We start from the raw sequence: 13,046 nt of genomic DNA, 5'->3' as shown, positions 1-13,046 counted from the left end.
AGCTCTGAGATTTGAGGAGGGGCTTTGTCTTCACTTATTACTTGACATTCAGCTCTATTTCTTCTGTGTTTTTATTCATGGATCAATATTGTTATTCTGCAACTGATGCAAATCCAAGTCCACATTGCCTACCCATGCACTGTATTTTCTGACCAAAGACAGACCAATCATATCATATCATATATATATATCCTATCAGTTCCATCCCTGAGCCGGCCTCCAATGATGCCTTAAGGAGGGAGCTGGCTGCTGACTCCAGTGCATTGCCCTGTTCATTTCAGCCATGTTACTCTAGAAGCAGCACCTCTAGTGCCTTACTGACTCCCACAGCACGCTGCAGAGCAATCACTTCCACACAGGATTGCAATCTCTGCAAACCGATGTGGCAGCTATTCTGCCCTTGGCAACAGAAACGTAGATTTGCCAGACTGTGAGAGAGCATTGGTCCATCAAAACCAGTACCCTCCCTGCATCCATCAGACAACGCTGATTGATGAGCTGCAGGAGGATGAAAAATCCCACGTTGCACTTGAACAAATTCCTTTCATAAACTCTATGTGATCAGTTGATGCATGGGGACTGATTATATTTTTCTTGGTATGTAACTACAAATATAATTGTACATACAAATCAGCCAGCTTTTTTTCTACATCCAACCATTCAGTTTGCTCAGATACAGCTTCTGGCTTTAGAACTTACTCTCCTCAGACAGGGGATTTGACCTAAGACTTTAAAAAGTGACAGGCTTTTTAACCCCCACCTAAACAGAAAGAAAGAATCTATTCCATTCACCTGGGGCTAAATAACAGCATTTCCCTTGCCAGTAAAACCTCCTTACCTGCAGTGAATACAGATGGGGATGTTGTCACCTGCCTGGTAGCAGCGCATCTCCCAGATAAGCTTAAGGATGGGGTTGATGGAGGAGGGTACATCATGGTCTGGCCAGTTTTTATAATGGAACTGATAAACAGTGCGAATTACCTGTAAAAGAGAAGAAAGAGGAGGAGCTAAGGCCAGGAATTCTGTCAGTTTTACATGAGGAGAAAGCCCCATGTCTCAGATGTGCCAGTCGGTACAGAGCCTACAAACAGGTGTGGCCATTCCAAGATCAAAAAGGCATGAAAAAAGGCAGTCTGTGCTACACCCCCACCAGGCCCATTCACACTATATTTCCGACATACACCCTGTCTGCCACTCCGCAAATGTTCTCTTCGGCCTTCTTCATTTTACACGGCACTCTCTGTATTGCCCGCTAATAGTTTCTAGAGAGGAAACAGTGAGGCAAAGGCCTGGTTTATGCTAGGAAATTAGATCTACATAACTGTAAAAAGAAAAGGAGTATTTGTGGCACCTTAGAGACTAACCAATTTATTTGAGCATAAGCTTTCGTGAGCTACAGCTCACTTCATCGGAGCTGTAGCTCACGAAAGCTCATGCTCAAATAAATTGGTTAGTCTCTAAGGTGCCACAAGTACTCCTTTTCTTTTTGCAAATACAGACTAACATGGCTGTTACTCTGAAACCTATACAACTATGTTGCCCACATCCCTGAGTGATGCAGTTAAACTGACCAAACCCCAGCATAGACAGCACGAGGTCAATGGTAGAATTCTCCCTTTGACCCAGCTCCTGGTTCTCAGGGAAGTAGAGTAAGAAACGCTCCGCGTCGGTACAGTAGAACTTCAGAGTTACGAACACCTTGGGAATGGAAATTGTTTGCAACTCTGAAACGTTCGTAACTCTGAACAAAACGTTATGGTGGTTCTTTCAAAAGTTTACAACTGAACATTGACTTAATGCAGCTTTGAAACTTTACTATACAGAAGAAAAATGCTGCTTTCCTTTTTTTTAAAAAAAAAAGTAGTTTATGTTTAACACAGTACTGTACTGTATTTGCTTTTTTTTGTTGCTGCTGCTGCCCGAGTGCACTTCCAGTTCCAAGTGAGGTGTGCGGTTGACTGGTCAGTCCGTAATCCTGAGGTTCGACTGTCGTGTTTTCACTGAAGTGGTACGGCTGCGCCGCTGCTGCGTTTTAAAGTGTGGACAAGCCCTACGTTTTTCTTATCCAGAGAATATCTCAGCTAAAACAGCTGCAGAAATTAGGGTTTGACAACTTGGCTATTTTTACTTTTAGTATATAATCACTATGGAATAAAAAAATAACACGCTGTGGAATATTGGCAGCTCCTTCAAAGCTTACTGTAGAAACCCTGTATTTCCTGCAGTCAACAACGGTACCGTTTGATTAGAATAAGCGCAGTAAAGCCAGTTAGATGCTCTCCCTGCCTGGCCATTTCCCTACTTACGTTGTTCAGTGTCACCTTTAGAGTCCGAATCACATATTCAGTTTTCTTTTCCTCCAATTCCTGCAGAAGCAATACATTAGTCACTTTCTGCAGATACGTGGCACTGGTTTCCATAAAGGGTGCCACAGATTGCGGAACACTTGTTAGGCAGGATGGAAAAGGCTGATGTACTTACACAAGTGATGGTGAAAGGACCACACCGGAGTGGGGAATTGCCCACCTCAACCCAGTACCGCTCACACTTTTTCTATTATAAAAAGCAGGAAGAGTCTGTAGTTATTTGTCTCTACACCTGCCTGCCATGTCTCCTGCCTTGTCTTCCCCAATGGACAGTTATTTGTTTCGAAATGCCTGGCTTTTGTTGCTGAGCTGACTCTTGTCTCCTTCTTCCTTGGGGCTCCCAATACACGGTTTCTCCAGAGAGACAGCACCACTTTCTGATGATTCAAGCACCTGCTTGGCTGCTGGAGTGAGCCACCAACATCACAGTGTGTGATCTACAGAGACCTCTCTCTCTTGCAGAAGCTAATCTCACTCTCAGAACCAGTTTGGAGATGATTGAACAAAATTGTGTGCATTTGGGAGTCTCCAGAGATGAACTATTCACTGATTTCTGAATATGAACTAATTCTTTGTGAAACCCAATGGAAATGCACATTTTTCCTCCCCCTGGTGACACCAAGACACTGGCTCCATGCTCCGACACATTACTCACCTTCCCCATTTCAAACTCCATGCAAGCCATAACCACAATCTGTAAAAATAAAGTACATAAAAGCCTGAATGTCTCTTAATCAGGGGAGAAAGGCAGATTTTAGATAGGATAGTTAAGTAGCGGTCAGGGATATTTATCAGTTGTGAGAAAAATTATTTTGGGCCATCATATGGCTCTCTTACTCTGATGCTTCTCAGCTAGGCAAAATCTGGGCACTGTTCACAGCATGGGTGCCAGAGACCTTTCAGCTCCAAAGCTCTCCCATGGAAGACTGTCATGAGACAATACTCATCCATCATGCTGTTTTTGATAAAGACTCTCATGAAAAATGCAGTGAGCATGGTGCACAACTCATGACCCTGAAACACTGACAGCACATACCCATTATCCAGCCAGTAACACAAATACACAGGGACTTTATAGCAAAGCTGTAAAAATACATAACAGAAAGCACCAATCTGCACCTTACCAGTACTTCATATTCCCAAATCATCCTCCAGAAGTCAAGAACAGTGGTGGAGAGAGGACCCTGGGTAGCTATATAAGCCCTCGGCCCATATACCCCCTAAAATGAAATTCAGATTGCATGTGAATATAATATTTGTATGGGCACTAAGCATCCGAAGAGACAGAGCTAACTATAATTTAGAACTGTACTGCATTTACATGAAAAGACTAATGTGCTTTAATGACTAGGACAACTGTAGTTCCTTCAGTTTTTTGTCTGGCTCTCTGAAAAGCTATGTGTTTTAGCCCCTGCAATATTACTAGTTGGACTGACAGTCCAGTCAGCAGCTGACTAGCAGAATCTACCCTTCTCTACTGATAGTGAGAGATGGGTTTGGAACAACCCTCGCCCCTCACTTCCAACCAGCATCAATTTTTTTCTATTTTTCGGGGGAGCTTGGTGACAAATGTTCAAAATACTGATCTGGTCCATATTTTGCAGTTGGGCATATCCCTACTTGTTAATATCCTGGTCTGGCATCCTTTGTAATGGTCTGTACCCTGTACAAAGTGGTTAGGCAACATTCCTTGGCACAGATGGAGGGAAACATCTTTGCTTCAACCACAGCAAGGGGAGAGGTGTTTACAAACAGAACAAAGCTGGAGGGGTGGAGGAACGAGGTACTGACTTGCCCCTTGTTTCTTGCTGGCCACAGATGCCTCGAGTTCTACTGATGTAATTGGGTCTCAGCACTGATGTGGGTGCAGAGCTTCCTGTCTGAGCAGTGGTGTCAGAGGCCTTTGCTAGTGGCAGACAGTGTAGAGTCACGCGCCATTGAACACATACACACAAAGGAATATAAAGCTGATGGGGGACACAGGGCTCTGAGCTTGGAGCTGTGATGTGAAAACTGCTCCCCTCCCCAAAATCATGCACTTCTCATATACCAAAGCCTGGCTTCCTGGACGTTTTAAGGGGTGTTGATATGGAGGGTTCTCAAAGGTCTCCTTAATTTCCTGCCAATTTCATTATCACCCCCACCATGGTGAGCAACCCCATAGCCAATGAGGATGGGACGGAGCTCCCTCCAGACTCTGGTACAGCTCTAGATGTATGTACTTATTCTATATCAGCCTGCCACTGTCTGCTCACTCCTTGCAGCACTGCCATGGGAGCTGCCTTTTCACAGCTCAGTGTGATGCACTTGGAAGTATGTACTACAAACCAGGCAATACCTTGATGAAGTTGGCATTTATGTAATGAGAATCTTTATCTGATGTGATGAGGGAGAGCTCCACTCTGCTGTGATCAACTGCAGGGGAGAGAGAAAGGAGTAATTATTGTTCTTATTGTATCACATTAGAGCCTAGAAGATCCAAGTTTTGTAGATTTTAAGGCAAAAGGGACCATTATGATCATCTAGTCTGACTTTCTGCCCAGCATAGGTAATAGAATTTCTTATTGTGATTCCTTCATCAAGCCCATATCTTATAATTGAGCTAGAGCACATTTAAATCAAGGCCCATTGTAGTAGACGTTGTACAAGTACATAGTATGACAGTCTCTGCCCTGAAGAACTTACATGGAATTAATGTGTCCCAGAGACATCTCTGTCTAAGCCTTGCTTTATGTGGTTTCTCTGAAGTTGGACAGCATGCACATTATACAGCAGACTTTCATGTAACAACTTACCTGATAAATAAGAAAAAATATTTTCCCCTACTGAATAACCTACAAATCCCCACAACTATGTATATACATTAAAATATTAAAATGTGACATCTTAAATATGAGTCATGGCATTCAAAGCATATTAGGAGTTGGTCTGTGGAGGGTCACATGGATATATGCACAGGTATGTCTATCTGATGAGCGTAGGAGAGCATGTGCTTATGTATGCATGTCCTGATGTGTGCTGCATAGCCTACATTGGTGTATGCATGCCCATACATGCTAGGCTTACATACTGATGTCTATATCCACGTATGTACTGGGCAGGGGAGGAGGGAGAAGCTAGTATGACAATAACTGGTAAGAAAGAAAGCCTAACTTGCAAATTTGGTATTTTCAACCTACAGGGTAAGATGTCCTTGTATCGATTTTTCTTGATGTTTTCTGGTTGCTCAGACGCTGCAGTAGGGTATATTCTGTCTGATCTGTATTTTGTTGATTGCCTTTTCAGCTTCTGCGGTAAAACAATGGAACAGATTAAAGCGAATGATGTACAGGCAGCACAGTGCTAGAGAGCATGTCTGACGGTCCCTAGGGGGCCAGACTCACCACCACAAAGCAAGGTCTGCACAATTAATTCTTTCCTGATTGGCCTCTCTCGAGGCACTTAGCATGAACAGAGCAACAGTAGCCACTCGAGAACCATTTTGCAGCCAGGACTTCTTTGAAGACCAGAAAGTCTGCATGCTGAGCTGGGGACGCTAGAGGCTCTGACACAGGCTTTTGAAGTGCCTCTTTAGAAAGTTATACATTTATATGGAACACAAAACTTCTGCCGTACAAACTTATCATTTTCAGCATAGATGCCAAGCAGACAACAGACAATACTGACATTAAGCTATCTCCAACAAATGACAAGCAATTCACTTTTCTCACACTGTAGCGAAGAACTGAAGCATCTTTGTCAAATAATCTCTGGTTTGTGGTACCACCTGAATTAGACTGAGCTGTGCAACAAGAGGAACTGAAGAAAAGCAATTGCAGGTACTGCTGAACAGGATTCTAAAAAAGCCAACACATGGCTCCAAGAGACCTCTAATAAGTCTCTCTTTGGTAGGGTAAGGCTGCTGCATTGTGGATTTTTTCCCCTGCTGCCAGAGAGGTTATATGGAGTTTTGCTGGTGCAGTGTAAAAGGATTTGTGATTTCACTGGGCTGAGCCATTAGAAACACACCCTTTGCTTCACTACACATTGGCCTTTAAAAGTACTAAACATTTTATTATTACTGCCCCCATTTCTTAATGGTAACATCTGGCCCACTGTGCTCGGTGGTATGACAGACAAGGAATTAATGCTGCTGAATTTCAAACCAGACAATGAGGGATGGTCCCAACACCTCTGTGCTTTGAAATCCTGAAGTCTAGTGCTCACCTTCCTATTGCTCCTGGAGTTGTGTTATTGTGCAGATCTTTTGTTGCTATGGAATGATTCTAGGAAATGATGGCCTGTTCCATGCTGGCCTTAGTTCTGGCATTTCTGCCCCTGGCAGATCCTAGAGTCTAGTCTCTGGGGAGACTAATGCAAGGGTGCCTGCCAGAGGATTTGAGTGAGGAGCCTCCATCCTGTCTGACAGAGCTGATGCTTTCTTATGCCCTTATAGCCCATTTCATGGTAGCTCTGTGGTTACCTCTGGGATTTGGAGATGAAGAACAGCAAATAAAAAGCTTTGGGCTAAAAGTACAAGGTCACTCAGGCTAATGTTCCCCTTTAGAAGGAACATGTCAGAAAGTTCCTGCTTCAGTTACTGGGGCATGCTGGATGGGCAAGGGGGAGGCTGCACAGCTTTTCTTTGCATTTAATATGCATTGAATTACCAGCTGAGGCTGCTCTCCGACAGGATGTGGAAAGCGTGGCTAACCAATCAGGCATTAGGGGAAAAACAAAACACATTGGTCTCATGACACTTGGACAAAAATAGCTCTGTGGTCTGGTGCGGGAGCACTGAGAAGCTGGCATCCCCAAGGGAAAGATGCACTTGGAAGGTAGTTTTCTCCTAAAAACTAACAGGTTCGACTCATAGGTTTATAGGAGCAGAACTCTGCATTTGCCCTCTAGTTGAGGGATCACCCAGCAGTTTGCCAGAAACTCATGAGAGGCAACTAAACTAATTTGCATCAAACAACTGGATAGCAGCACACTTCCTATTTAATAAAGGAGGTGCAGCCCATGAGGACTACAGTCCTAGCAAGCAGTGCTTTCATGATCCCACTTTCTCTGCTGTGTATTGTGCAAGGGAGAAGGTCAAGGTCAGAGCTAGTATCCACTTACAATTCTGTTACATTTTCAAAGTAAATGTAGTCCTTGCACACAGACGACTGCGAATTTGGAGAAATTGAGCGCACATTTAGGGATTGCATTAATAAAAGGAAAGACTGAGTTTGGAACATTTGTGAAAGGTATAGAAAAAGAAACTAGAGAAAGTGTTATTTACCCTTTCATACAATACAAAACCAGGGATCACACAATGAAATTTAAAAAAAGGGAAATACTTTTCCACACAATGTACAACTAACCTGTGAAACTCATTGCCATGGGAAGTTGTGGTGGCCAAAAGTGGAATTGGGTTAAAAAAAGAACTAGATAAGTTCATGGAGGATAGGTCCATCAATGGGTATTAGCCAAGATGGTTGGACATTACCCCATGCTTGGGGAGACCCTAAACCTCTGACTGCCAGAAGCCATGAATGGAAGACGGGGGTGGATGACTCCATACCTGCCCTATTCTGTACACTCCCTCTGACGTTCTGGTAAGGGCCACTGTTGGACCGAGGACACTGGCAAGATGGACCATGATCTGACCCAGTATGGCAGCTCTACTTTAAGCCCCATTTATCTTTTAATCAATGTGGACAGAATTAGTCACAGTACAAATAATTACTCAGAACTATTATTCAAACAGCTACTATTCATTAACAACTCTTTCTCCATCCCCAAATAAAAAAAAAAGTTGTTTATGTGCCTGTTAGCAGCAGCAAGAGTCCCAGCCAGACATCCCAGGAGGCTGAAGTTCCCTGCTTACATGCAGGGGCCAGGGCAGATGCTGTGCAGACATGGCACCAGCCTGCTTCAGGCCTGATGTGGAGGAAAAACCAGCCTCTGTGGCACTTCTGCTGAGACTGCCAAGGAAGAGGCCAGTCATGGTGGTCATTTCAGTAACACAGAAACATGCCCACTAGAAAGCAGACTTAAACCCCAACTCATTTCACGGCACTGAACAGCCATCAGGTGGTAAGAGCTTTCCATCACTACTAAACTGGGTTGGATTTGAAATCAGACTTGAAGGTGAAGCTTCTGTATCTCATGACCAATCTCCTGAGACAACGAGTCAGCAACACTCACTCTCAATTGTTTCCCTCAAGCTGTGAAGCCCACTGGTTGCACAGGACTCTCAAGCAGAGCCCATCCACCCCATCCCAAGGATTTGGGAGCCTAACAGTTGAATACAGTAGAGTCCAAAGGTAGAAGAAAACACTCTGCCCAAGAAGTTTTCATTCACCGTGCTTCAATCCACACACCTACAAGACCTGGGTTTCAAAGAGCTCTCCAGTCAGAAAAGGGGGAAGGATTCCTTCTTAGCAGGTCCACCTGCTTGTGGAGATGTACAGGCCCTGTGGTACCATGAGGAATTGCCATTGTGTTTTGACTTATGGCTGAGTGAAGCTAGCACAGAGCTGCAATGAGGCACAGGGAGGCAGTGAGCTGGTGTGGAGGAGACTGGTTTCAAGGCCCACACTCTAGACCTGTTATGGTCCTGTTTCCCTTTTGCCTGTTGTTCTGGACTCCGTGAGGTGAGTGACTTTGTAGTTTTTTGTACACACTTGTGGCTTTTATTTTGGTTGGATTTGGGGTGTCTTGTGACAAAGAAATCTGCAATGTGGGGTTTTGGAACGAGGACTATGGAAGGAGTTATAATTAATTTTATTTCCAGTTCTTTTTCAGACTGATCTTTAGGGAGCAAATCCCACTCCTAACAGTTTAGTTCAGGGCAGCATTCAGAATGACAGTGTTTGCCTCCTTCACTCTTTCCTTCGGGCGCTCCTTAGCAACTAGCCACATACACTTACAGCAGCCAGCAAACATAATTTCCCACTTTCTCCTTAAAACTCACCTTTCCCTAGAGTCCCTCATAAATTCATCCATATAACCCTAGTGTAAGTAAAACACCAGACCTCTGGATCTACACACAATACGGGAGGCCTCATAGCCCCGTCGCCTTATTACGTATTGCTTCACCACAAACACCCATCTGGCTTTGTCAGATTCAGTTGACACATTTCATAGGGGCTTGATTTCCAGAAAGCGTGGCGCACTTGTCCTCTGACGACCAGTGAAGGCATCTTAAATTGTGAACCCAACATTACCAGACACTTTTGAGAATCTTGGCCTGTGTCTTTACTTGCTCTGAGGCTGATCCAAAGCCTCTTGAAGGTAACAGAACAACGCCCCTCAACTCCAAGTGCAGCACCTTGTCCATCTATGCTGCTATATGTTAAATTTTAAATGATAACATTACTATCAAGAGAGGTTTCAGTAACCTAGAGACCTGTAGCCTATTCCCTAAGCCATCCAGCATCTCTCGCAATACAGATTAAAAGGACATGCTGTGTGGAGGCTGCAGACAAGCCCTAACAAGAGAATAATTCTGTACATGGAAATTCAGAAGTTTTTAGACTAAATTAACTTTAGAGTCAACATTAACTTTAAAACATCTGATGAGTTAAGGAAACAGCTGTCACTTGTCATGTTGTTCTACAGTCAGAGGGAGACAGGAGCATTGTCATATATTTGGGTAGAATGAGTCAGTAACAGGGCTGCAGAAGTCACAGGACTCTTACGTATCAGACCCACATTAACAGGAACATAGGGGGAAGTCCAAGTGCAGGGGAATAGCAGAATGTTCTCCCTGGATTCCAGATCTGTAACTCCCCTAAACCTGCTGCAGATTGCACCCAAGGCTGGACTTTGTGGGTTGCACCCCCTTTAGTGCTGCCCCCCACTTCCAGATAATGTTTTTAATGAAGGGGACTAGAGCCACTTGGCATTGAAGGACCAATACTTCAAGCCACAACTCCAAGCCAAGTTAGTTTCTAGTCTGCATCTTCTGTCACCACTGAGCTTGACATGAGGCAACTTGGCAGGCGGACGGATTCCTGCGACGTTGCAAATGCGAACAGCCAGGGTTAAGCTTCTCAGCGTGAGGCTGCCCCAGTGGAACATCTGGGCACAAATCAAGTACTGCCACTGGCACCAGCCGTTACACAATTTGCACGTGCAAACAGCTGTTTGAACGCAGCGGGCGTCTGCAGGGATAATGGACACAGGCCTACTGTTGTGGCTCATGCATGGCAAGCAGATTTGAAAGTTTGGCCCTTACCAGTTTTCTTCTAAGGATCTTAATTCACAGAACAGCTGTCTGGACGATCCTGGGCTTTGGGAAAGGCCTTTCCCAGCACCAGAGAAAACACTTTCCTACCTACTATTTTTGGCAGATTGCAGGCAGTGCAGAAGCTACACACCCACTTTCCCCAGAGACCAGCACATTCATCCTGGCCTGACGCCCCCAATAGCTCAGCCTCCCTCACACGATACAGCACAAGCTTTAGAGACTGAGTGGGGAAAGTCAGCCACCGGTGACATTGCTTTTTTCCATGGAACAATTGGACTGTTACTGCAAGGTACTCAGCACTCAGACTAATCACTGCTCTCTGACAAGAGGCACCTGAGAACCGGAGATAGTCAGTGAGCAACTGACATTTTCCTAAGCCTTTGAAGTGACTCCTCTCTAGGAAGACATAGTGGGGGCTGGCTCATGTGGGGGCCACCTGAGCAGACTGGATTCTCACCAGCAGTCTTGGCTATGCACAGCCCCCTTCCCTTCCCCTGGGACGATGGAAGGGGACTCAGGTCACTAGTTACACAAGTGCCTCCGGGATGCTGAAAGCTTGTGGCTGTGACAGCATCACCATCCTTCTGAGGTTTCTAAGTCTTGCTGAGCAATAACAGTGGGGACTCTGTCCTAGAGCACCAGGGACTAACCCGAAGCGTGGGGTTAGTATGGAGGCCAATCTCCAGCTGGTATGTCCAAAAGCAACTAACTAGGTAAAACCCCAAATAAGATTCCTGCGAATTCCTAGGACTGGGTCATTGTTAAACATGAGATTCTGGATTTACATGACAATCCCTCCACACTGATAAGCCCATGCCCAGCTGACAAAGATTGGGGCCTTGAAAATAGGTGCATTAAACAGAACTATTACATTATGATTGGTGTGGAGAAAGTAAATAAGGAAGTGTTATTTACTTCTTCTCATAAGAACTAGGGGTCACCCAATGAAATTAATAGGCAGCCAGTTTAAAACAAACAAAAGGAAGTGTTTCTTCACACAATGCACAGACAACCTGTGGAACTCTGCCAGAGGATGTTGTGAAGGCCAAGACTGTAATAGGGTTCAAATAAGAGCTAGATAAGTTCATGGAGGTTTGGTCCATCAATGGCTATTAGCCAGGATGGGCAGGGATGCAAAACCATGCTCTGAAGTGCCCCTAGCCTCTGTTTGCCAAAAGCTGGGAGCAGACAATAGGGGATGGATCACTTGATGATTACCTGTTCTGTTCATTCCTTTGGAAACACCAGGCGTTGGCCACTGTAAGAAGACAGGATCCTCAACTAGATGGACCATTGATCTGACCCAATATGGCCATTCTTATGTGACTCCGCAAGGAAGCCTTGAGCCCAGCCCCCTGGCCAAATGTATCCCAAAGGGTCCTAAAATGTAGATTAGGACAAAGATAGTCTATAGCAGCTTTTGCTGCTGGTGACCTGAAGCAACAGGGAACTTTTATTCAAGGGGGAGAGAGAAATGCCAATACTACTACTTGCCGTGTTAGTCTCGCCACGCTGGTTCCCGGACATGAGGGGGACAGTGAGTGAGGCAATACCTTTATTGAACCAGGTTTCAGAGTAACAGCCGTGTTAGTCTGTATTCGCAAAAAGAACAGGAGGACTTGTGGCACCTTAGAGACTCACCAATTTATTTGAGCATAAGCTTTCGTGAGCTACAGCTCACTTCATCAGATGCATACTGTGGAAACTGCAGAAGACATTATATACACAGAGACCATGAAACAATACCTCCTCCCTGCTGACAAAAAAACTTGAAGTGGGAGGAGGTATTGTTTCATGGTCTCTGTGTATATAATGTCTTCTGCAGTTTCCACAGTATGCATCCAATGAAGTGAGCTGTAGCTTACGCTCAAATAAATTGATTAATCTGTAAGGTGCCACAAGTACTCCTTTTCTTTTTATTGAACCAACTTCTGTTGGTGATGGAGACAAGCTTTCGAGCTCTATGGAGCTGAAAGAGGTTCTGTGAAACTCAAAAGCTTGTTCTGGTTACCAACAGAAGTTGGTCCAATAAAAGATTAACAAATATTACAGCATATGCATTCATGTTGGATAAAATGTGCGTTTCCATGCGAACTGCTACAGCTCGAGACCTCAGAAGTTGCCAGTATGGACCGTAGCGATGCAGAGAGCGGACGGACATCCTTCTTTAACACCTCCAGTTTATTACTTTTTTCCTCTTTCCTGCTCCAACTATGGCCCCAAATGCCAATATGAAATAGTGACTAGACCAGTCCCTGCAGGAATTTGTCAGGGAATTTCTCTGCAATCAGATCCCTTTTCTGGGTTTTCTTCCACATGGCAAGATGGGTTACTGGTGTGAACCATATTGAGTGGTCATCTGAGGTACCCAGTGTGTATTTCAGTTCTGACCCACATGAGTTCACACTTTTCTCTGAGATAGATGGCTGAAGGGAAAAGGCTTTTTCAAATATTTAGAG

At 44.5% G+C, this 13,046-nt stretch overlaps 1 protein-coding gene across 5 annotated transcripts in view; it reads right to left on the bottom strand.

Annotated features, from left to right (window-relative positions):
* Positions 1-13,046, bottom strand: part of PTPN22 (protein tyrosine phosphatase non-receptor type 22) — a 31,920-nt gene that overhangs the window by 17,726 nt on the left and 1,148 nt on the right. For 2 of the 5 annotated variants that reach the window (XM_077839479.1, XM_077839480.1), the window contains exons 2-8: positions 5,546-5,654; positions 4,705-4,781; positions 3,491-3,586; positions 3,022-3,060; positions 2,482-2,553; positions 2,307-2,366; positions 839-981 (exon numbers count right to left, since the gene is read on the bottom strand). In XM_077839479.1, coding sequence (XP_077695605.1) covers positions 839-981; positions 2,307-2,366; positions 2,482-2,553; positions 3,022-3,060; positions 3,491-3,586; positions 4,705-4,781; positions 5,546-5,654 — 596 coding nt within the window. Of the gene's footprint in view, positions 1-838; positions 982-2,306; positions 2,367-2,481; positions 2,554-3,021; positions 3,061-3,203; positions 4,782-5,051; positions 5,099-5,545; positions 5,655-13,046 lie in introns of those variants that run through there. The other 3 variants (XM_077839481.1, XM_077839483.1, XM_077839482.1) reach the window with 3 other exon arrangements.

Source organism: Eretmochelys imbricata, chromosome 21 (genome assembly GCF_965152235.1).
Source record: "Eretmochelys imbricata isolate rEreImb1 chromosome 21, rEreImb1.hap1, whole genome shotgun sequence".
Lineage (NCBI taxonomy): Eukaryota > Metazoa > Chordata > Testudines > Cheloniidae > Eretmochelys > Eretmochelys imbricata.
Note: the sequence above shows the minus strand (reverse complement) of the source record. Positions and strands in the feature narration are given on the sequence as shown.